The 23,050-nt window shown below is 49.9% G+C and overlaps 2 protein-coding genes across 2 annotated transcripts; one reads left to right on the top strand and one right to left on the bottom strand.

The window, feature by feature from the left end:
• Positions 1-9,982: 9,982 nt before the first annotated feature.
• On the bottom strand, positions 9,983-14,441 carry LOC144105560 (uncharacterized). The gene is made up of 2 exons (XM_077638678.1): positions 14,254-14,441; positions 9,983-12,500 (listed from the first exon to the last, which is right to left on the bottom strand). The coding sequence occupies exons 1-2, from the start codon at positions 14,339-14,341 to the stop codon at positions 10,471-10,473; spliced, it is 2,118 nt and encodes a 705-aa protein (XP_077494804.1). The 5' UTR covers positions 14,342-14,441; the 3' UTR covers positions 9,983-10,470.
• Positions 14,442-15,203: 762 nt separating this feature from the next.
• Positions 15,204-18,253, top strand: LOC144105558 (uncharacterized). The gene is made up of 2 exons (XM_077638677.1): positions 15,204-15,678; positions 17,806-18,253. The coding sequence occupies exons 1-2, from the start codon at positions 15,468-15,470 to the stop codon at positions 18,153-18,155; spliced, it is 561 nt and encodes a 186-aa protein (XP_077494803.1). The 5' UTR covers positions 15,204-15,467; the 3' UTR covers positions 18,156-18,253.
• Positions 18,254-23,050: the final 4,797 nt, after the last annotated feature.

The following is a 23,050-nucleotide window of genomic DNA, read 5'->3' as shown; positions in this document are numbered from 1 at the left end:
AAGCCCATTTAATGGCTCAAACAGCGCGATTAGCCAATTCCAGAACTGCCAGGAGTATTCTTACCAGGCTCGGAAATAACTTTCAACCTACGAATAACGATGCTAAAGTAGACTTACCCCGCGCCTATAGGACGGCCCTACTAATCAAACCACTCCCCAAAAACATGCACCCCTTACACCATCAGGGTAGAAGACAAGCACGAGCCAAAGCCTTACATAAGAAATACAGACAGTGCGCTGCAACACTTTATGTAGATGCGGCAGAATACAAAAATACCAATGCCTTTGCAGTTGTCGTTGTGAACGAGAATGGTGACCACATCGTCTCGGCGACAATCAAAACGAAATTCTCTGAAACGGCAGAAGAGGCGGCTATAGCCATCGCCCTAGCACATACCCAAGGGAGCATCATCCTCAGCGATTCCAAAATGGGTATCAATAATTTCGCTAAAGGGCGAATTACAAACACCTCCCTTAGAATCCTTAACGCAACCAAATTCTCACCAAATTATTCCGAATTGATATGGGTCCCAGCCCATTCGGGGAATCCGGGGAACGAGGCAGCCCACAATAAAGCCCGAGGTTTCGTCGACCGGGCAGTGGATGAGTCTGGCTCCCTGAATTTCACGAAGGACTCAATGATCACATATCATGATCTCACCAATCATTTTAAACTAGAGAGGAGAATTTTCCCCCCTCCAGACAAAAGACTTACTAAAGAACAAGAGGTTACGTGGCGTCGTCTACAGACGAGATCGATACGCACCCCATCACTCCTCGCGCACATTTATCCAGATCTTTACAACCCAAACTGCAAACACTGTGGCCAACGTGCTACCTACGATCACATCTTGTGGGACTGCAAAATAGAGCCACCTCCGGGTGATCTAGTTACAGCTCCTTCTCTCGAGCGGTGGGAGACCGTGCTGGCTAGCTCTGACCCCAGAACGCAAGTTTTGGCGGTGGAGTGGGCTGACAAAGTCGTCGAGGACTATGTACTCTCGACCACTTAACGCGACCTCTTGCCAAGCTCTTCCCGGCGAATAAAATGTTTTACAATCAATCAATCATCCTGCGCACGCTCTCAAAACCCGGTTGTGCCGTTCGTCAGCTATAGTTATACACGGCGAGAGACGGAACGGGGTTTTTTCAGAAGAGCGCTGGTGCGTTAACTGCCGTGCAAGACACAAATCCGGAGAAAGTGCAGTGACGGCCTGATGACGGGAACAAATATGGTCGCTCCCGCAGCAGAGTGATTAGAGAGCGTTTGCGTGATGTGATAGAGGTCCGTACCTTAGGGTGCTTCGGTTTCTCGCTGGAGGGCTGGTCCCCGACGCACGCTTCTGGAAAAGACAGCAGTTGAGTTTAATTAGTCGCGTTGGAAAATTGGAAGCGGCTTAACTTGGCTAACCCTGGAATTCAGCGAAAAGCAAACACCCTTGCTAAGCGTCTGAGGCTCGTCCATGGCATCACCGCTACACGCACGAGACAGCCGTTCTATATATATACCCACACAACCACGTGGCTATGACGTGGTATCACGCGGTCTTACGACACCCCCATCGGATGTCATCACGTGGCTTCACATCACCCCATCGGATGCTCGTAAGGTCGAAGGCTAACCCAAAGGTCATCCCAAAGGCCAACCCAAAGGTCAGGGGACAAGGGTTCGACACCATAACTGTACCACATATGGTCATACATGGCTAACATGGTTGGGCTGAAGGTCGTTCAAGGTCATTTAACGGTTTACGCGACGACTGCTTTACCTAGCGAAGTAAAGCTTTTTGCTTCAAAACCAGACTCGATAATGATTGCAGCAGGCGCATAGCGAACAAGCGTTCAAGTAGGCTCTTTATGTGAACGATCAATAGACTGCCGATAACAATGCGTTATTCTCCAAAACACTGTCACTAAGAAAGGAAAAAAAACGAATTTCCGCTGGACGAAAAACTGCATGATTACGGCAAGGAAACGGAGAGAGTACGGTGCATCGTGTCGCTAACAAGTCTGACCGTTCAAAATTGCGTAAACCGTTATCTCAATAAGACTCACCATTGCTGTTGCTTGTGTATCGACCTGTTTTTCAACTAATCACCTCAAGAGCTTCTTATCAAACACCACTCGTTCAGAAATACAGCTACATTTAAGAATTAGTCGAAAACACCATGATGCTGATCACAACACACTTTACGCTCTCCCCAACCCATTTTTGATCATTGGAATTACAGAGACAAGGCCCTGCCCGACAAGTATTTGTTCTCGTTTCCTTCATACGCCTCAGAATTCCTCGCTGACAGTTTCTAAGCATGGAGGAGCTGCCATTTACATATATTAATAAACTAAACAAAAATAGACGACGTTATTAAGATTCCTTGCTGTGAATCCGTCTGGGTAAAAGTAGATTACCTGTCCCTCGATATCGACAACAGAGAATTTATCTTTGCAGGCATCTGACCGTCACCGTAATTGCCAGTATTCCAATTCTGTACAGCCCGTCAGAAATATGAAGTATTCTATCACCTGAAAACGCAAATGTCGCGATGGTAGGTCATATAAGCATTAATATTTTCGGAGAAACTTCCGTTGATAACATAAACTACTGCAGCTCATTCCATAGTTCTGGTTTCGAGGGCATCATCACTGTTTCGACCAGCTGGCTTTGATGGCACTGGCACGCGATGAGCTCGTACCAAAACTTCTTTAGACAGACTGTAAACTGTCCATAGACTTCTGTCTATAAAGTCAACAGACTCTCTATACGCTAACTCTAGAGAACAGCCTATAGGCAATAGGAATCCGATAAACAGTCTATAGACAATCTATAGATTTATGGCCATACACTTTTTATTAGACTTTAGTCTATAGACTATGAGTGGGCAAAAATAAATACCTATAGGAAGGCAATACAGTCTATAAGAAGTCTATAGACTGTCTATGGACCATTTTTATAAGCCTGATGCTGATCTAAAAATGGGGTTTTATTCTCTCTGCCTCTAATTGTGAGATACAAAATTTATTGTGGCGTCTCGTTGCGGTTCCTGAGGTGAATGATCGATTGATGAAGCCGGGAGGATGGTGAATCAGGCGACCGGGAGCCGTTGAGCCCCGGTTGACTCCACGACCCATTCTACTACACCGCTTGAACGGCTTGCCTATAGGTGGGTTCAGTGCCGCGCAATAGCAAGGAATCCTAAAGCCCCGTAGAAAACATCAGCTGCGACAATCGTGCGAAGAAGTGTACAGGGGTTACTACGTCATGAACACGATGCGATCTTCTTGGCGACGAACCGCAGAACTCGGTGCGCAGCGCGCGGTTATCGCAAACTTCGATGTTTTCTTGGCGACCCTCCTACAGATGCTATCACGTGCACAGCGCGTTGTCTCCGCAATCTGAAGATTTATCGCTACCTCGTCTACACGCACTCTACGCACACAATTCTGCTCACTCTGTGGATACCGTCCCTTGAGCTCGAGTTCCTAAGAGGCACTCCATACCCGCCGCGGTGGCTCAGTAATTAGCGCGCTCGACTACTGATCCGGAGTTCCCGGGTTCGAACCCGACCGCGGCGGCTGCGTTTTTATGGAGGAAAAACGCTAAGGCGCCCGTGTGCTGTGCGATGTCAGTGCACGTTAAAGATCCCCAGGCGGTCGAAATTATTCCGGAGCCCTCCACTACGGCACCTCCTCCTTCCTTTCCCCTTTCACTCCCTCCCTTATCCCTTCCCTTACGGCGCGGTTCAGGTGTCCAACGATATATGAGACAGATACTGCGCCATTTCCTTTCCCCCCCCAAAAAAAAAACAATTATTAAGAGGCACTCCGAACAACACGCAAGAGGGAGAGAGAGAGTTAATTCACTAATGTCTGGTCTTCGTGGACACCTTTTGTTTGGTTTGGTTTGGTTTATTTGGGTTTAATGTCCCAAACCGACTCGGGCTATGAGGGACGCCGTAGTGAAGGGCTCCGGAAATTTCGACCACCTGGGGTTCTTTAACGTGCACTGACATCGCACAGAGCACGGGCCTCCAGAATTTCGCCACTATCGAAATTCTACTGCCGCGGCCAGGATCGAACCCGCGTCTTTCGAGTTAGCCGAGCGTATTACCTTTGAGCCACCTTGGCGGCTATGGATCCCTTTTGGGTCAGCACTGTTGAGCTCACCTGGATTGTTGTTATTGTTAGCATATCAAAAAAATGGCACATACAACAATAGAATACAATACAGGCCCAACTTCATCTTCACCTACGTTTTTAAGAGCCACGTATAGCGTACACTGCATGCAGGGTTTCGCAGGTATCGCGGTGGCTCAGTGGTTATGGCACTCGGTCGCTGACCCGAAAGACGCGGGTTCGATTCCTGCCGTGGCGGTCGAATTTCGATGGAGGCAGAACGCTAAGGCTCCCGTGTGCTGTGCGATGTCAGTGCACGTTAAAAGGACCCCAGGCGGTCGAAATTATTCCGGAACCCTCCGCTACGGCACCTCTTTCTTCCTTTCTTCTTTCACTCCCTCCTTTATCTCTTCCCTTACGGCGCGGTCAGGTGACGGCCGATATGTGAGACAGATACTGCGCCATTTCCTTTCCCCCCCAAAAAAAATTCAAAAACCAATTAGTAATCGGCGCGGTTCAGGCGTCCGCCGATATGAGACAGATACTGTGCTATTTCCTTTCCCCCAAACCAATTATTATTATCATTTAAATAAATGTGGGATGCTGCGCCGCGCATGATAGGATTATCTCTCTGCATTTCTAGTAGGGCCGTTCACCCACCCACCCACAGCACACCAGCCATGTTATGCCTGCGAGCATAGCGTCCCGTTCTTATGGTCTCAGGCGCACGTGCGACAAACTGAACACTCGCGGTTTCCATGGCGTCTCGCAAGTTGTGCTTGAGTCGGCCATGCAGCAAATCATATGCAGTGGACAATATAAAGCGTCGTAACGAGCATGCTTCAGAAAACACACGATGTGTTCCGCTGAAATAACGTTACTGCGGAAGGCATGCTAGAGAGAGGGAAGGAGGCCGGGATTATTCACAACACAAAGTGAACAAGAGCTGAGGGTGGACACTCAGTGTGCTTGGCCAACGGTTCGACATGAGAAGTTGTCTGCGTCGTGGGTTCGAGAAGTCATTTTGTCTAAACGTTGACTAAGCAGAGAGGCCTCCCCTTCAGCCCTTGTTCAGGCGTCCCCCATAGCCTGAGTCGCTTTGGGACGTTAAATCCCCTTAAACCCATGAACCTTCACCCCTTGTTCACTTTGGTTTTGGTTTACTATGGAAAGGTCATTTACGAACGCAGCGACACATATCTGGACTAATACACCATCTTTCAAGCTGTCGCTTCGAGCACGTGGCTTAGAATTCTAAAGGCGCCTTCCACCCGCCATAGCGGCTCAGTGGTTACAGCGTTCGGCTCAGAGACCGCGTACACATTTCAGTGGGAATGAAACGGAACAGACGGCCGTGTGCTTTGCGAATTGTTAGTGCACGTTATAGAACTACAAGTGGTCGAAGTCTATCCGGAGCCCTTCACTATACCCTCCCTTTTCCACATTTTACTGCCCCGTCCATCTTTTTCCTTACGGCGCGTTCCATGTCACCACCGAGAATGAGATACTGCGCTATCCACTTCTTTACAGCAACTTTCAGTAGCTTCCGCTCCACTGCAACGAGTACAGAAAGTTGCCACTATAGCTGGCTCCAAGAATGCGAGGCATCTACAGATGTGACTCGTAAGAAGTAGACAGAGCAGTTCGCAGGCTTACCAAGTCTTTCCATCAGCTCGTAATGTTCCTTGATGTTGCCGTACCACTGCTTGATGCAATCCGGGAGTGCATGCCACTGCTGGAACGTGAGGTATGGACGCATTCTTGTCAGCTTCTCTTCGCTGGTCATATTCGAAGCGTGCGCGTACGCCTGCAAGTGCCGAAATTCCCTTCATGCAACAGACGAACCAGGGCGCGACGAGACCCCCTCACACCGGCGTGGCGTTCGGCGCACGATGGTGTGGTGAGTACCGATTCTCGCGACTTCTGATTGCGCTGCTTCAGCGCGACAAAGAAAAAAAAACAGGCAACAGGAAGAGGAAGTCATGAAGAAGCAACATGTTTTTAATGCAGATGAGGTGGCTACAGGAGCAATAGAACCGCCTGAAATAAAAATAAAATGTCACTCATCCTACACTCTGTACGGCCCCGCGCTCCGATCAGGGGTGTTTTCATTCTTAATTTTTTTTTTGGTAGTGCCGCGTGCCGTGTTCGAAACCTCCAATAGGAAGATCTGATGGTGGAGTCTTCTTTCACTCCCTCCCTTGTCCCTTCCCTTACGGCGCGGTTCAGGTGTCCAACGATATATGAGACAGATACTGCGCCATTTCCTTCCCCAAAAAACAATTATTATTGTTATTATGAGGAATTAAAAGCGCGAGTACAGCACGAGCCTCGATCCGCCGTGGCGCTTGAAATGTGTGAGTGAATAAACTTTATTGTCGTAATAGGAATTAGTGAGGCACTATGGGGCGGCATGGGCGGGGCCACTGCCTGGATCCACGAAGTTAGAGCCACTTGTTACAATTTGTCTGTGAATGTCAGCAGTCCATTCATCGCTCTTCACAGTGGGTGCTGGTAGGACTACCCGCCTAGACGACGGCCCAAAGGTCTTGACTCTCGGCGGCTTCGGCCAGTCGGAGTTGTAGCTGAGTCGCCGGGTCTGAGCTCAGTATTAAGGTCTCCCATTGGTCTTTCGTCTTTGTACCTCGTGTGGGGGGCGGTCGTTTCGCGCATACCCATAAGATGTGAGCGTGTGTTACGGGGGTGCCATTGTTACAGTTTCGACAAGAAGGGTCTAATTCACCGTTGGTGATGAGCGACGCCAAACGGGGGCCGGAGTGACTGAGAAAGGAATGAGTTTTTAATCGACGGAGCAGGGTGGCTAGTGCTCTGTCGAGGTCAGGATTGAGGGGTATGGAATATTCGGCATTGTTCTTTGCTGGTAATTTCAGCGTATAGGCCTGGGGAGTCTCCGCCGAGGCATCCGGGCGTATGGCGCGTCGGCCGCGTGGTTCGTAAAACCGGGCTAAGTGGTCTACTCCCCAGATACTCGAGTTCGCGGCATGAGCAGCAACCAAGACCAGGCCAACCTACTAGGCTGATCTGTTCTGAACCCGCCGCGGTGGCTCAGTGGTTAGGCGCTAGGCTACTGATCCGGAGTTCCCGGGTTCGAACCTGACCACGGCGGCTGCGTTTTTTATGGATTGGATTGGATTGGAGCAAACTTTATTTGTGCCTGCACTTGGGCGCTCGCGCGCCCCGACGAGGGCCTACGTCGTCTACGAGGTTGCCGTTACTCGGCGCGGGTCTCCGCTCGCCGTTGCCGGCTCGCTGGGTCCCTGCCTTTCGGGCGCCCCGAGTACCTGCTGGACGGCCCATAGCTGTTGGTCTTGGTCGTTGCTCTTCGCTGCTGCCTCCAGCCGCGGCGGGATTGTTCTTGATCTTGCTTCCTTTGGATTTTTGATGCAGTCCCACAAGATGTGCGTCTGATCTGCCCTCTCCCTCCGGCAGACTGTACACGTATCGGTCGGAGGAAAAACGCTAAGGCGCCCGTGTGCTGTGCGATGTCAGTGCATGTTAAAGATCCCCAGTAATAATAATAATAATTGGTTTTTGAGGAAAGATAATGGCGCAGTATCTGTCTCATATATCGTTGGACACCTGAACCACGCCGTAAGGGAAGGGATAAAGGAGGGACTGAGAGAATAAAAGAAGAGGTGCCGTAATGGAAGGCTCTGGAATAATTTCGACCACCTGGGGATCTTCAGCACCCGCCACGGTGGCTCAGTGGTTAGGGCGCTTGGCTACTGATCCGGAGTTCCCGGGTTCGAACCCGACCGCGGCGGCTGCGTGTTTATGGAGGAAAAAACGCTAAGGCGCCCGTGTGCTGTGCGATGTCAGTGCACGTTAAAGATCCCCAGGTGGTCGAAATTATTCCAGAGCCCTCCACTACGGCACCTCTTCCTTTCTTCTTTCACTCCTTCCTTTATTCCTTCCCTTACGGCGCGGTTCAGGTGTCCAACGATATATGAGACAGATACTGCGCCATTTCTTTTCCCCCAAAACCAATTATTATTATTATTATTATCAGCGTGCACTGACATCGCACAGCACACGGGCGCCTTTTGCGTTTCGCCTCCGTCGATACGAGGCCGCCGAAATTATTCCGGACCCCTCTTCTTCTTCTTCTTCTTCTTCTTCACCCCAGGTATACCCTCCATTACAGAACCTCTTTCTTATTCTTCTTTCACTCCCACCTTCCTCCCTTCCCTTACGGCGCGGTTTGGGTGTCCACCGATATGTGAGACACATCTTGGTGGAACCTGCATTGTTCTGGCATTCCGTCTCCTTATAAGAGACCGTCGCGTCCTGGATTTTGTCTCTTACCGGGGCTCAGCGGTCTAATTCTGAAGCCACTGAGCCATCGGGGTGGGCATGTTATGTTGATGCATGCGCTTTATGTCGATAGTTATCGCGTAGACGGGGAGGAAAGTTTTGCTGGCAAAATACCTACACCACCCTTGAACACATCTTTAATCACCAGCCGTTTTTCGTTTTCACACTGCATTAGGGGCTTTCACTTCTGTTCCTTTCGCTGCTCCCGAATTATCCACTTTATAGGCTCCACTGTTCAGTCATTGAATCCTCCATTACTTTGGCTGTTGTACAGATCCAAATAGAAATGCTCCGCAACTGTTGCCATTACCAGTGACCATGCCAAGCATATCTCTTATTGCGTACATTTGACTTCTTCCGATTCCTTATTTTCTTTTCTCACTGCAGCTTTGATGCCTTTTTTGTACTTTATAGCGAGCTCTGAAGCTTTGAAGTGCTAGGGCTCTGAAATGTGAGTAAAGTATAAGGTTAATCGAGTCAGGAAAGCGCAAGTCATCTCTGAGGTATACCTTAAAAACAACTCACATTATGGAAGCGCCACATGCACCCGCGTGCGGTGCGACGTCAGCGCAGGTTGAAGTACCCCCAGGTGGTGTAAATTCGGAGCTTTCCACTACGGCGTCCCTCATGTCACATGTGTCGCTTCGGGGCGTTAAAACCCACAATTTGCACATTTGAAGTTAATTGAACAACTTTTATTGCCATCAGAAAAGACGTTCCTCCCCGCCCCCCGGCGTACAGGCCTGGGAGACGGGGAGTTGCGCGTCCGCGGTTAGAGGCTGGCTGGCAATCCTTGACTGGCAGCGGCCTCTTCCGCCAGATGGATGGTGGTGCGCTGGAGTTCAGGATCTGGGTTTCTTAGCAGGATCTCACAGGCTCCTCTACTATCAATATTTTTGCCTGCCCCGGGAGAATTTGGGCACTCCCAAATTATGCGGGTCCCTCTCGCCCCACAGTGTGTGCATCGATCATGCGACCTCAGCTCTAGGTACACGTGGTAAGTCCATACCGGGTTCATAAATGTATTGGTTTCTAGCCGGCTCCACGTGACAGCCGCTCTATTATTCAATTTTGGGTCTGGTGGGGGGCACCAGCATACTCCCCGATTTGTAATGGTCCACAATTTTCCCCTATTTTTGCAGGCGCTCCTCTTTCCCCCAGTGCTCGGGGGGGGGGGGGGGGGGGGGGCTCTACGGCTACCCGGAAATAGAGAACTCGGGCTAGCTCGTGAGCTCCTCGGTATCGGGGACGGCGGCCACAATAAAAGGCCTCATTTGCTTCACTACGCCACGTATAATTATGACTTTTTTGCGGGAGACCAACTCTGGTTGTAACTGTGAAAAGAACAGCGACGCCAGCGGCCAAGCCGCATAACGCAGTTCATCCTGCGGCAGTACCACGGGCACGCTGCGTTTCAAAACTGAAAAAGAATTAAAAAAGGTTAATATCTAACGTCAACAATCCGCGCTGATCGTGAAAGGTATAGTTGTGACACGAGTCAAACTATGTCCTGAATAAGACAGCCTCCTCATTTTGATATCTACCTGAATAAAACAGCCTCCTCATTTTGATATCTACATATCGATGGGCCGCAATTGCGACGGGGGTCTTCAAGTAACGTCAAGAAACATTTTGCTAAGTTCGCTGTATCGGTACTTCTGTCGGTGTTCTCAAAGCATAAGCAAGCAAATGTCTCATCATTGAGAGTTTGGAATCACTAAATCTTCCTTGTTCCCGTCTCTGCAGAATAATTTACATGAGTGGGAGAAAAATATGCGGAGCAGTTATTCGACAAAAATTGATTAGCAGATGCCATTGGAGCGGGTGTGTAGCTAGAACTCAAGCGAAGAGTCAGCTAATAACAGAAGCAATATCTTTCCATTCTCATTCTCGTATTTTTTTTTTTGCCTTGTACGCATATCGCAGTAGGAGCTGGCAAACCACGCTACCCCGAAAGCTATAGAGGAATTTCGGCGCTACGACATTCATGGGTCGGTGTCCACGGCGCGGAGGCACTGTTCCCTAAGCACGACACCGGTGCTGCGATGCCATGTAAGACCGCGGCGGACACTCGAAGGCATCGGCAAACTCCGGCATGTCGAACATCGGCCACAAACACTTCTGGCGACTATTGAGAGACGTCTTGCTCCACGAGTCGCAAGCAGCAAGGCAGAAGCGTAGGAAGAAGCACTTCTGCACCGACTTCCAGTCTGCACTGCGATGCGAAGAGGCTGCGAAGTCGTCCTTGAGCGCAGCGTACGCCACGCGCGCACTCGTCAGCCACAGAAAGAGTTCCCGCTGAAATTCGGCGCTACTCTTGTTGAAGGACCACAGGCCGGCTCCGTATCCCTGGAAGGCGACGTAGCAGCTCATGTGGGACACGTACAAGTTCGTGGCTTCGGGAGTCCAAGGGTCCTCAGGATGGTTCGTAGAGCCCGGAGCAAAGATCTTGGCCAGCTCGCGGACAACGATGGCTCCCAGAGTGCCGTGATTGAGGAACCGCGAAGCGTTCTCCCCATAGAAGACGTCACGTGTGAGCAGCGCTGTGGGGACGAACAAGGAACCGTGCTCGTCCAGGTAGAAGGCCCTACTCTTGAACTCTATAGCTGAAGACACGTCCCACGTGAAGTGCGGCGGGTTCAACTGCATCTGCTGGCGAACCTGTGCACGCACGCTGAGGTGGTCGAATAGGAAGCCCGTGCCGGAGGGTATAGACTGAGAGCAGCGGAATGCTATGTTTTCCTCGTGACTGGCCAGCTGTCGTTCGGACACGAATGTAATGGCGTCGAGCGATTCCTGAAGTCTCGATAGCGTAGAGTCGCCCTTCAGGTCTGTCAAATAACTCCTATCTGATCTGATCGCCTTCCTGACGCTTTGCAACAGCCCGGAGACCAGATCGGACTCGGCGTTGTCCAACATGCCTACCAGGAGCCGCCTGGAGATCACGGACCAGACTGGCGAGAGAGCGACGTTCATGGACGCGATGCAAGTGGGCAGAACCACGGTGCGCTCGCTCCCTCGGAACCTCTTCACGTAGTCGAACTGAAGGAGGTCCGTCAGGAGCTGCACCGCGATGTACCAGGGCAAGACTCCGGGCGCCGATCCTGGGAAGAATTGGAGCACGCTTACTGTAATGTTGTAGTTGCGGACAAGAAGCAAGACGCTCCTTAAGTTGCATCTGCGCGCAAATGTCTCCAGGGGTCCAGTTACGACGGCTACCAGTTCGGGTGGCTCAAGATGGATTTTTCCCCTCTCGATCTTCTTGAACGGTGACTCCTTTCTACGGTAAAAATTGAGGGCGCTGTTGTCTAATGCCACAACCTTTGAAGCCAGTTGCCGCGCTAAGTTCTGCGTTGCGGACGTTGCCGCGATGATTTTCCTAACGTAGTGCTCAAGCGCGGCTTTGATGGGGAAAGCAGTGATCAATGGAATGCCGCGTAGTGCGTACAACACTGCCGTCGATGTCGCTCTGTGTGGTCGCAGCCTGACAAGCCCGTTCAAGTTGAACCTGAATGAAACCTCTGCGCCGGCTGCCATCGCTTCCAGCGAGGACGTCGCGTTGACGACATGGTTCAATCTCAACTTCTTGAAAAACAGCCGGACTTCCTGTCTGAGGTCGAGCTGCCTGTCTTCCATGTGCGTCAAGCACCCCGATAGGAGTGTCTTCGCTGTATCCAAAGCATCGCCAAGCTTCTCGCTGACTGCTGTGTGTGGCGCTGATGCAATGATGTCCCGAGTCTTCTCCATGTATCGTACGACGGACTCTTCGAGGAAGCCGTTCCTTTGGCGGTTCTTGATCCAGCTGCCGCATACGTGAGCATAGAAATCGTCGCACGGCCGAACGTCCTGGTCCAGGAGTGACTCCAGCGCTTTGTGCGGGCTCAAGCAAGCTGGGCCGTCGCAGGCGATGAGAGCAGATGGCGCGAAGCTAGCCTGTCGTGTCTTCATAACATAGATGATGGAACAAACGACGCAGACCACGAGACAGCTGATCAGGCACATGGGTCGTGGCAGGAGCTCGACGTTGATGTTCGGCCCAGTGTTCAATGTGCCTGCATATTAGCATTTATAGTTGGCGATTAGGTGCTATTTGGCAAGGAACTTCATATTCTTCATAGCCCTAGGGTGGTCTGGAGCATTATCACTGCTTCGTTGAACTTACCAAGCTGATGTTATAAGGACGAACTCGAAAGCTAACTTTGAACTCAGGTTTGGAATGCCAATTAACATGTCACGGCATTCTCATACGGCAGTTCCAAGAACGAAACACGTACGCTCAGAGGTAACGCTGCAAATAACCGCCGTCCAGGCTGTTACAGGGTGGTGCTACTTCAGCTTTGCAAACCTGGGTTCTTCGGGAAGCACACATGAATAAACATACGTGTATGTGGCGTAACTAAGAAAAAACTGAAGAGGATCGACACTTAAGCTCTGCCCTAAGGGTATGACGCGATAGCGTTAATTAGTTAATACCCATATATGCCGAATCAGTCATTATCTACTTTGCATTCGTAGATCGCTGGGAGTCCTCATAACAATTCTGGTGCAGTGCTGCAGCGGTAAAGCTATACGCAATCGCCCTGCGATAGCAGGTGCTGCCATCAATGGGGCATTGTGAGAACCAGGTTGCTCTCCCCGAGCGACCTCCTGCGACCAATCATTAATTTAACTGAGACCTCCCACAGTGTGTAAGTTGTGATGACGTCACAAAGCATGTGACCTAGGTATTAGGTTAGCCACCTTCTCTGGGGATTTTTTGTTCACGCCACCGTCGCCTACGAGAACGACTTCGGGCTTTCCGGTTAACAGGACCCTCAACGCTGCCGTGTTAATATGTGAGTATGTATGTATATGTGAGTATGGCATTTTGCACGCATACGAACGCTTTCATGCAATTCACTTCGATGCCAACACTTACTATAGTGTGGACAAATATAAGCTCCGCGATTTCTCAGTGGCTGAGGCTTTACCCTCTTTATGTGGCCTTTGATCAGCGTTAGTTACCATTTGTGGGTATTTACCATGCTGTAACGTAAGGCACAACTAGTGATTTCTATTTGATGCTAAGTTAGGGATCTGAAAAACCGTCCTGTGCAGACTTTGATGTTACGTCACTGCCTGCGTTAACCTCTCTATATACACGGTGTTTCAGCTAGAAGTGTGAGCAATTTTTAAAGATAGGCTTTTTGAGTTAAAAGATTGATTTCTTCGACGTAGCATTACAGGTGGTGATGCGCATCAGAATGCAGTTACGACTTGTTTTCTAGCAGACTGATTAAGTATTATTGAATGACTTTGTAACTGCCGTTAGAGCCAACTTTCCTACCTGGTCTGAATGACTGTCCATGCAATCTCACGGTGTCCGCTTTACTCTCGTTATGGCACAGGCCAACCAGGAGCCGTATTCTATAACTGTTCACTGTCCATTTGGCCCTATGTCAGTGGCCGTCACGGTGTAGGTCATTGAGATATACCCGCCCGCGGTATTCAAGCGTCTGTGGAAAGCAACCTGACCTTTAGGTAGTTAGAAACCGGGACCGGACCGGTCCGGCCACCCCTCAGATGCTTGAAAACCGCCGGTATATCTCAGTGACCAATGACAGCGAGCCGACTGGACAATGGGCAGGTGATGGAATACGGCCCCAGGAGTACATTACCACAGACGCAGCCCTCATCAGAGTGACCGATGGCTGGCAAATATGGTGTCTGTGGTTCAGGACCACCTGGACATTTTTGTCTGCCGGAAGCGCCAGAAAAAGCCCCCGCTTGTGGAAGCTGCGAAAAATGCATTACAGAATCGTTTACCCGTGTTCAAGTGGGATGCAGCCCTCTGGATTGGTGGGCTTGATCCAGTCGATCCTCCGCTGCGGCTACCAGGCTGCTGGGCGCTCATGCTTCTGCTTCTTCTTCTCTGCCACTGTGCCCTCGGCGCCTGTCAAGCACGAGACTAGTGGGTGAAATTATTCGTGTATATTTTATGTTCGGTTTGACGTTGTGAGACATTGAAGGTCACATTCTCACCCACATTGAAATCGGAAGTTGTACCCTGAAGGGTAGAGCTTCCGCTCTAAAAAAGGGTCGAAGCCCTTGGTACGGGACATTGGATTAGACAGCGAAGGATCTTGCGTTGGTATCTCTAGTCATTGCAGTTCTTGCGTTGCCTGGTAATAAGATGGATCTTGCATTGAATATTTCAAGATATTAGTCATGACTAGTCCCAGTGGCCGCTTCTGGGAGTCTAGCAGACCTTCGCGCCGCCTATGAGTTCAGCTGTAAGCTACGCTGGCGTCCTGCAACTGTCTCTACTGCAATAAGAAAGTAATTACTAGTTAGCATCCATCCAAGAAAAGCTACTCTCCACCTTGGGAGATTCCCCTAAACACTGGACCCTTTCTTTCTTTCTTTCTTTCTTTCTTTCTTTCTTTCTTTCTTTCTTTCTTTCATTCATTCATTCATTCATTCATTCATTCATTCATTCATTCTTAAATATTTACAGGCAAAGATTTTTTTAGGGTATTTCTACTTCACTGAGTAGTTCGTCGGAACGCCGCAGGTGGCGCGACAGTCTGTTAATCTCTGAGTTTTGGTTGAATAAAACTGTCGGATTTAAATAGTTTCGCAACTGGCTTGATCGAAGAGCTTTGGCGCACTGTATATACATGGCCGCTTAGGTAGAACATAGGTTACCTGAGTTATCGAGCTGAGCTTGGAGGAATAGGAATTAGAGGATAGCTCTTGTAGAATACCTGGGTACCTATCCTCAATCGGCGAGGATTCATTTTTTCTGTAGTCGCTCCAAGCGTTCCGCTTGCGTATTTGGGATTATTCGTTTTGTTAGTCCGGGGGACAGTTTTCGACCCTGCCTGACATTTGGTGCACTGTCGACCTAAAGGAAATAGTGTAGCCTCGTCAGCAGCTGTACAAGCACGTGTCATGGAAGAAGACGAAGACAACTCAGCTTTATACTGCAGAGGGAACAACGACGTCTCGAGAACAGCTGCAACTTTGGGAGGCGAGTAATGCGGACGCATAACTCGCCCACCGCCTACGACCAAACGGGGAACTCGCCATTCCGGACTCACGGCTGGTTTGCGCTATCGGCCTTTGGCGAACTCTCCCGCCTAAGAGACGAAGCCATCCGCGACAGTGGGGCGGGCAGTCGGAGCATAGAGGCCAGCGGCGACGATCCCTGGATTGCTCAGGTCCGGAGACAGGCGGGCAGTGCGCAAGGTGAGGCTTGGAGGTCACCTCTGTGCCTTCTTACTCTCATTCTGAAGCGTCCTCGTCCGACGTTATTCAAATCATGATGATTTGATATTAACGGCGCCTGAACAGCATGGCCAAATAGTGCCATGATTGACGAGTGTTGCTCGTCACCGTTTTCTCGAGCATTTTACTCAGGTGAACCGAGCTTGAGGGCGGGAGACAGCGAGTTCCACTTTAAGAGCGAGAGGTGCATCGCTCCGCGCACCGTGCATACGTAGTGAGTACACAGACCAATATATAGGCACCGAGAAATTAAAATGCGAGTTTGGATCCGACGGAAGATATTTGAGGCCGGCAAAGATAGAGGAGGAACAAAATTTTATTTGTCATATGACAAAGGGGGTAGCGGTTAGGGATAAGGTTTAGACGGGCGCGTGGGCCCTCTCGACGGAGCTATATATAGTTGGCTTGAAGCCCATGCTTATTGGCGACCTCCAGGGCCCAACCTACTATCCGGAGTTGTATACCTCCGGGTCAGTGCTGAGCAACGCAGTCTCCCGCTGACTTTGGTTTGATATTTGGAGGCTGAGAGGTGGTCGGTCCTCTGGGCACTCGAAAAGGATGTGATTGAGGTTCGCTTTAGAACGCTTGGGTTAGAGAGTAAACACAAGCTGAGTTTATATATAGAGAACTGAAATTAAAAGTAGGACACGAACTTGGGCGCGTCATGTAGCCCACAGAACTTACCACCAGTGGTCCATCGTATCGTATCGGAGTGGATAGAAAGAGGGGACGCAAATGTTTCACGAGGAAAGGAGAGGCGCAGTAACTGTCATACTCTCAGCGGACACCTCAGCAGAGCCGTGAGGCAACTGATGAAAGGTGTGAAACGAGGCACAGAGAAAGAGACAGGTGTTGTAGCGGAGTGGCCCGGGTTAGTTTAAACCACCCTGAGTTATTCAACGCGCACAGTAACTGCACAGCATACGGTCACTTTAACATTTTGTCTTTCTCGAAACACGGCCGCCGCGACCGGGGCTCGAACCAGGGACCTCGTTCTCAGCTGACTGACGCGTAGTTCGGCATTTCCGAGAGTTGGTTTGAGTGACGACCTTCGGAAATTTCCCCAATCACTTTAATATGGCTGGCGCACGAACAAGGAACTTTTTGAGGCCATTTGGGAAGGCCTGCAACCGACTCAGCTTGAATGGGAATTTTGGTGACGAACCTGAGAGTGTGCGAATTCGAGGCTGAGTCTGAATCCGATTTCCAACTCGCCTTAAGCCCCCTACGATTGCACCAGTGAAACAAAGTGCGCCTTAATCTTCGCACCTTTTCTCCGTGTGAACACTTAGCTGTAAATGAACCCAATGATAAAATTTTGAATCAAGGGATGTGCCTGACTGCGAGTGCATTCACATGGGTCTCATTGAGGGAATCTGAACTCACGCGACATTTAGCGTGAATATACGGTTCTCAATGAATGTGCGTTGGTGAATACAGAAATTCAGTATATAGATTACTTTCACGTGACATCGAAGGCGCCATGTTGGTGGACCACAGATAGCTTCAACAGTGCGCATCCGTGAATTTGGTGATAAGCGGATTAGATAATCGCGCAGACTTTCTCTGTCCACCAAAATGATGAGAACTGTGACGTCCGCGCAAGACACTGTTGATGTGAGGCTAAGCGAATATGTATTGCTTTCACCTTAATTTCACTTGAGCCTTGACGGAGAGCTTGGAATCTTCTCTTAATAATATGGATGCTTTCAACACTTAGCCGATATTAAATTTTCTACTACGAGTAAGGACTTATCCTGCAATGTCTTATCTGCTTTTTTCAAAACCCTGTTCGCGCTAGCTGTGTAGTCAATATTCATCCAGGGACACCACACATTTTACTCGTTGGGGTTTTAACTGCAGCGTAATCTTGTTAAATCAAACTCGTTAATTCACATTTTCAGTTTATTCAAATATTCGAACCTCTTTTTTGTTTTATTCAACGTATGTTCCCTTGAACATCGGCTAAGATTATGGGATCCCGATTGGGGTCCGCTTACTTTGAACTTCGCATAATTCTGCGAAATTTTTTCCCTCTTTCGAGAGATCAGACTGTTTTGCGATGCACGACCGTGCGGTTAATCGCAGAGCCTCCGAAATCCGCGACAAACCAGTGGCGGCGGCCCCCAAGATCTGCGCTGCTGCGGAGCCTGCGTCCGCCACGTCGGAGTCTCTCCTCGTGGCTGGCCTGCTGCCTGCTGTGCTTCGTGGGGCTCGTGACCCTCGCGTCAGCCGCCGTCCTGGTCCTGGTGTTCGTGCGAGGAGACGAGCAGCTATACGCGCTCACGTGGCGCTTGGTGGGCGAGTTCTTCGCCACCATGGTGGGCGCCCGCCAGACACGAGAGCAACGAGCCGCTGATCCCACAACAACTACGACGACGTGGCTGTTCGGCTCGCCCATTGGCGACAGCATTCGAGAAAATAATGGAACCGTTTAGCTTGCTTTGAACTCCTCGCTACTGTTAACTCACCTCGCGGGAAGTGACTGCGCATGCGCGTATGGTACACGTGGTGCCACCTCTCGACGGTGGCCGCAGTTAACAATGTGCGAGGACATCCTATTCTCAATTAAATTTGCTGTTAATCCTGAGTGTGTCTCTGTGTTAGAAAAAAGTTCAAGTGTTTTTTTTTTCATATACAGGGAAATGGAGAGTTATAGCATAGCGTGATGCGCGATGCGCTACCGTGGTCCTATTCCGCCTCAAGCGGCACAACTTATCGGCCCAATATTGGACATGCATTGGGAAATGCTGGTCCTGCAACGGCCATTGTGAAACCATCTATTTCCAATATTGGGCCAATTATCAGTGATCCTTGGTCGGCACCACTACGTACGCGCTGATTGGTCCCGACTCTAGTTCACTATAGTCCCGAAGCGGCAGGCGCGCACGCAGCTGACGGGGAAGTGGCGCCATCTGGTGCCCCCATGGCGTTCTGCACACGCGCAGTGGCTCCTCGCGGAAGCGGATGACGGTAGCGCATCGCGGATCACGCCATGCTGTAACTCTCTACTAAAAAAACTTTTCTTGACGATGAATTCTTTTGATCTTTTTTCCCAATTTTTGTATGCGCCGCTGCTTTTGATGAGCGCCTCTTCCACTCCCCGCAAAAAGTCTGACTCCAATCGCAGAGCAGTCTTTGCGAAGACCTCTTGTCCTATGCACTTGGTGTGCTGCTTATACCCCTTTGTATTTTGGAAAAGGGCTCATCCTAATCTCTTTGCTCGCTGATTAGAATAGTTATCGACAAGTCGGACAGGATTAGACCTCCCAACCATTCCGTTGGCATCCAGATGCTCTGTTGATGCGTGCTGAATCCCATTCTCTCCGCAGTAGTTCGCGAAGACGACAGATGTGAAACTACGGGCGATCTGTCACCACCATCCTTGGGAGACCGAATTGTGCATGGATTCCTTCAAGTGCAGCAAGACACCACATCACATCACTTTATTACCTTAAAGACCCACAGTTTGGGTGTAGGTATTAACTAACTTATGTACAAAAATATTATGTGTTCAATATGGCGGTTAGACAGTTCGAAAATGTGGATGGGCAGGTGGTTTGCAGCGACGCCTTCTGGAAGGCCGTTCCAGTCTATGGCTGAGTGAAGAAAGAATGATGCAGCAAACGTTGTGGTATGAGTACGTGGACGGGCAACTTGCAAGGGATGACCAAAGCGGAGTGAAATGTGCGCCGGAGGGCTGACGTAAGGGCGGAATAATAAGTGAGCTGTGCAAACATTTGCAAAACAACCACATACCGGCGATTAGACGACTGCAAGCAAGATTTTTAGACCGGACTTAGCTTTTAAGGATGATATGCTCACATTGTGTGAATGACATGAATGAATTAATCTAGCGGCTCGATTCTGCAGTGACTAGCGAAGTTATCAGAGTTGGTAAGGGCTCCAGACGGAGGATGCATATTATAGTTTAGTTCGTACTGGGCTTCTGTGTTTGGGCGCGCGTAAATGTAGACACAAGTTGTCAGATTGTACACCAGGTCCAAGGCCGTCGTCTTACGTCGGGTGCTTCTTGTGAAAGGGCCCAAGTGGCCCCTGTCCCATGTGAACGATCTCGAAGGGTTTTCTGCCAGCTGGAATGGGATTGAGGATGCCGTGCACTTTCCGCCTCGCTCCTTGCAGTAGATACACTAAAGGTGCACTAAAGTGGATTCTGAGCTCGTCTTTTTACCGCGGGAACTCGATCTGCACGCTCCAGGCATTCTTAGATGGTCCTGTGCGGCCGATTTCCTTTTTAAATTGAATTAAACGTCCTGGTTCCAGTCATTCTTTTTTTTTTCAAGTCACATCCTAAAGTGGGAGGAGTCAACCAACGCGTGGAGTGCCTTTCAGCCAGTCCCGTGGCGGCTTGCACCTCTGCCATCGGCGGAGTGATACGTAAAGCAAAGAGTCCACGTGTATCTTTATTTCCGTGGGCTTAATCTGCGGCTATTCGGTCTGCGACTGAGTCTATTTATTCCGGAAACAAAAACAATAAAAGCAAAAGCTAAGCCGCCACGGCAGTGGCTGAAAGGCGCTCCGCGGGTGGGTTGACTCCTCCTTTTCGGAGGTGAGTTAAAAAAATAAAGTCAGGAGCCGTTTAATTCGATTTAATAGGGAAATCGTCCACACAGGAAAATAATTCGAAGTTTCTAAGAATGCTCGTAGCGTGTATATCGAGTTCCCGCGGTAGAAAGACGACCTTGGAATCCGCTTTAGTGCACCTTTAACAAACCTAAAAAACAGCGCGCGCGGTTGGAGCAGCTGCCCTTTTATTAGTCCCCTCAAGAGCAAGATAAAACGAAGTTACGGCGGGCACTTACCGTGCTGTGAACGCGAGCGCATCGTTTGACCTATAGGCTTTTACCCTACGTATCTGTTTTTAAAATACAAATCTGTGAAGGTTAAAAAAATCACCCGGTGTATGGGGAACTAGCGCTGAAGTTTGCGGTGCCGATTGCAGCGCCATAACACACTGCCTAGCGAGAAGAGCAAGCAGTTTTGGGTAGTACTCTAAGTATTTTTCCGCGCCACCTTCAGGCGCTTATTGGCGTGAGCCTCCGCGCTCTGTCGAAGGCGCACGTGCCGTGCGTCAGCTATCTGGGCTACGCGGAGAGAAGCTAGGCAATGAATGCTGTCAGCCAAACGCGGGTATTTAATCGCGCAGAATATGTTCTCGTGTTTGCAGTGGCCCACGCGGCTGAAAAAAAGCAGTTTTCAGTCACCGAATGGAACAATTGCAGTGCCACCTTGGCAGCGCAGGTTCCCCATATACACCTGAGCAGGTTGCCCAAAACCTGGTGGGACATTTGGGCTGCCTGCCACAAAACAGGCTTCAGACAAACACACAGCACACAACGTCCTTCGGATCAAACTCGCGAGGCGGGCGAGCTGAGGGAGCTTAGCGCTCAGTTTCGGGTTTCCGCGATAAGGAAACTGCCACGCGTCGCCCGGGCGCGCTAGGTTGGATTCGGCGAGAAAAACGCGGACAAACGCCCCTGTAACGATCGCGCTTTGTCTACGCGCACGGGCGGAAAAGCAGTCGTCGGCCTCCGTAAACGTACCGAGAACATTATCTCTCATTATCTCGCACCCGATCAATATCGCTTCGCGGCGCTGGCAGCAGTCCGAACCACGCTTGCTGTCATTTGTGTTGAATCTGCGGGCGCCTGCACATTCGCAAACGGACGAAACGAGACACTCGCAAAGTTATTGTCGTACGGATTGGTTCGATGGCTGGACTATTCCGTCGGGTAAGTGCATATGGCAAAACTATCTCTGGGCTGTTCAGAGCAGGTGCAAGAGGGCATGCTATCTCCTTCCCTGTGCTTGCATCAGGTTTACTAAAAGTAACCGAGCATCAGGTTTGCTTCTGCACCGTATAACAGATCCTTTACACCCCCTCCCCCCCTTCCAACGAAATAATTGTGTTGCAACGTGAGGAAAAGGGTTCACCTTACTGTACACAGAATCAGAGCTCAAGGGCTGCCACAAGTGGTTCGCTACGCGGCTAAGATGCTAACTACCGTTGCTGGTTACTTTTGGCAAAGACGGTACGCCACAATGCCCAGAGATCGAAACGGCGGCACAAAAAGAGCGCAGTAAGGTTGACGATAGTGAATAGAACCTTTCCTATGAAAGCTGTGGAAGTTTTTGTGCTACAGTGGGATACGACCGGGGAAATTATGGAAGCGTCACTGCACGGGCAGGTGATGATTGTGTTAGCAGACCATCTGTGGCTCTATCAAACACAGAGCTGGATTTCTTGGCGTAGGTGGCGCATGGCAATTTTGACGTTTCCTTTTCCTTTCACCTTGCGAACCAGAGGTGTATAAATATGTTACGGAACCGCAATAACCTTTGTTGAAAGTAGCGCTTCTCCTGTTCTCGCCTCGTCCTCTGCAGTTACTGCGCTATGCTTCCTGTGTAGCTTTAAAAACATGGCAGTGGGTAAAAATGGGTCATAGTCCACGGCACCACGTGTTACTCCGCTGACCAGCCACAATTAACAGTTAACAGCTCTTTAATTTTGACTATATCATACAAAACAGAGGCGCATCTAAATTTTTTAGCTTATAATTCCGTCTTGCAATCAGCTTCTTCTTTGGTAACAGAAAAGCTTTAATGACTGAACACTTTTCTGTCAACAAGTTATTCTGTGTGGCGGACCTATATGTGGGCGGAGGATATCACTGTAGGGTTAGGTTGTATCCGACTGTAGTGGCTTGTTTTTTCAGCCACCCAAAGCATTTATAACCGTAGACTCGAGCAAACAGTACAGTATTCTATTGTAAGCACTACACATGTCCCAAATGAAATCAAGATGCATAGTGTACCCAGGCGAAACAGCACCTGCAGCCGCTATGATTCTGCGCATACCATACCTCCAAATATTCTTTATGCTACGCGTGAATAGTAGACACCTTTAACATACCGTGTGCCATGTTACCGTTACCGGAGTGTGCATGCGCAGATCACCTTGAGGGCGCCTGATGGCGCTAGGTACCCGACAGACACTTTGTGCATTGCGTGCGGAGAGGAGGAGGAAACGGCTGAGCACTTTATACTTTTCTGTAAAGAGCTTCACCCTACAGTGGAAAGCAGCGGGGCTGACTTACCCAAGGCATTGGGGTTTAGGGATAGTGAAGGGAAAGTGGATTTTAAGAGGTTAGAAGCAAGCGAGGAGCAAAATTTCACAAGACATGGCTAGGTGGCTTGAGCCACCGCCCGATGCAAAGGGTTCAGCCGTATCCGTCCGTCCGTCCGTCCGTCCGTCCGTCCGTCCGTCCGTCCGTCCGTCCGTCCGTCCGTCCGTCCGTTCGTCCGTCCGTCC

The sequence above is a fragment of the Amblyomma americanum genome, chromosome 9 (assembly GCF_052857255.1).
Source record: "Amblyomma americanum isolate KBUSLIRL-KWMA chromosome 9, ASM5285725v1, whole genome shotgun sequence".
Lineage (NCBI taxonomy): Eukaryota > Metazoa > Arthropoda > Arachnida > Ixodida > Ixodidae > Amblyomma > Amblyomma americanum.
This window is presented reverse-complemented; position numbering and strand designations above follow the sequence as displayed.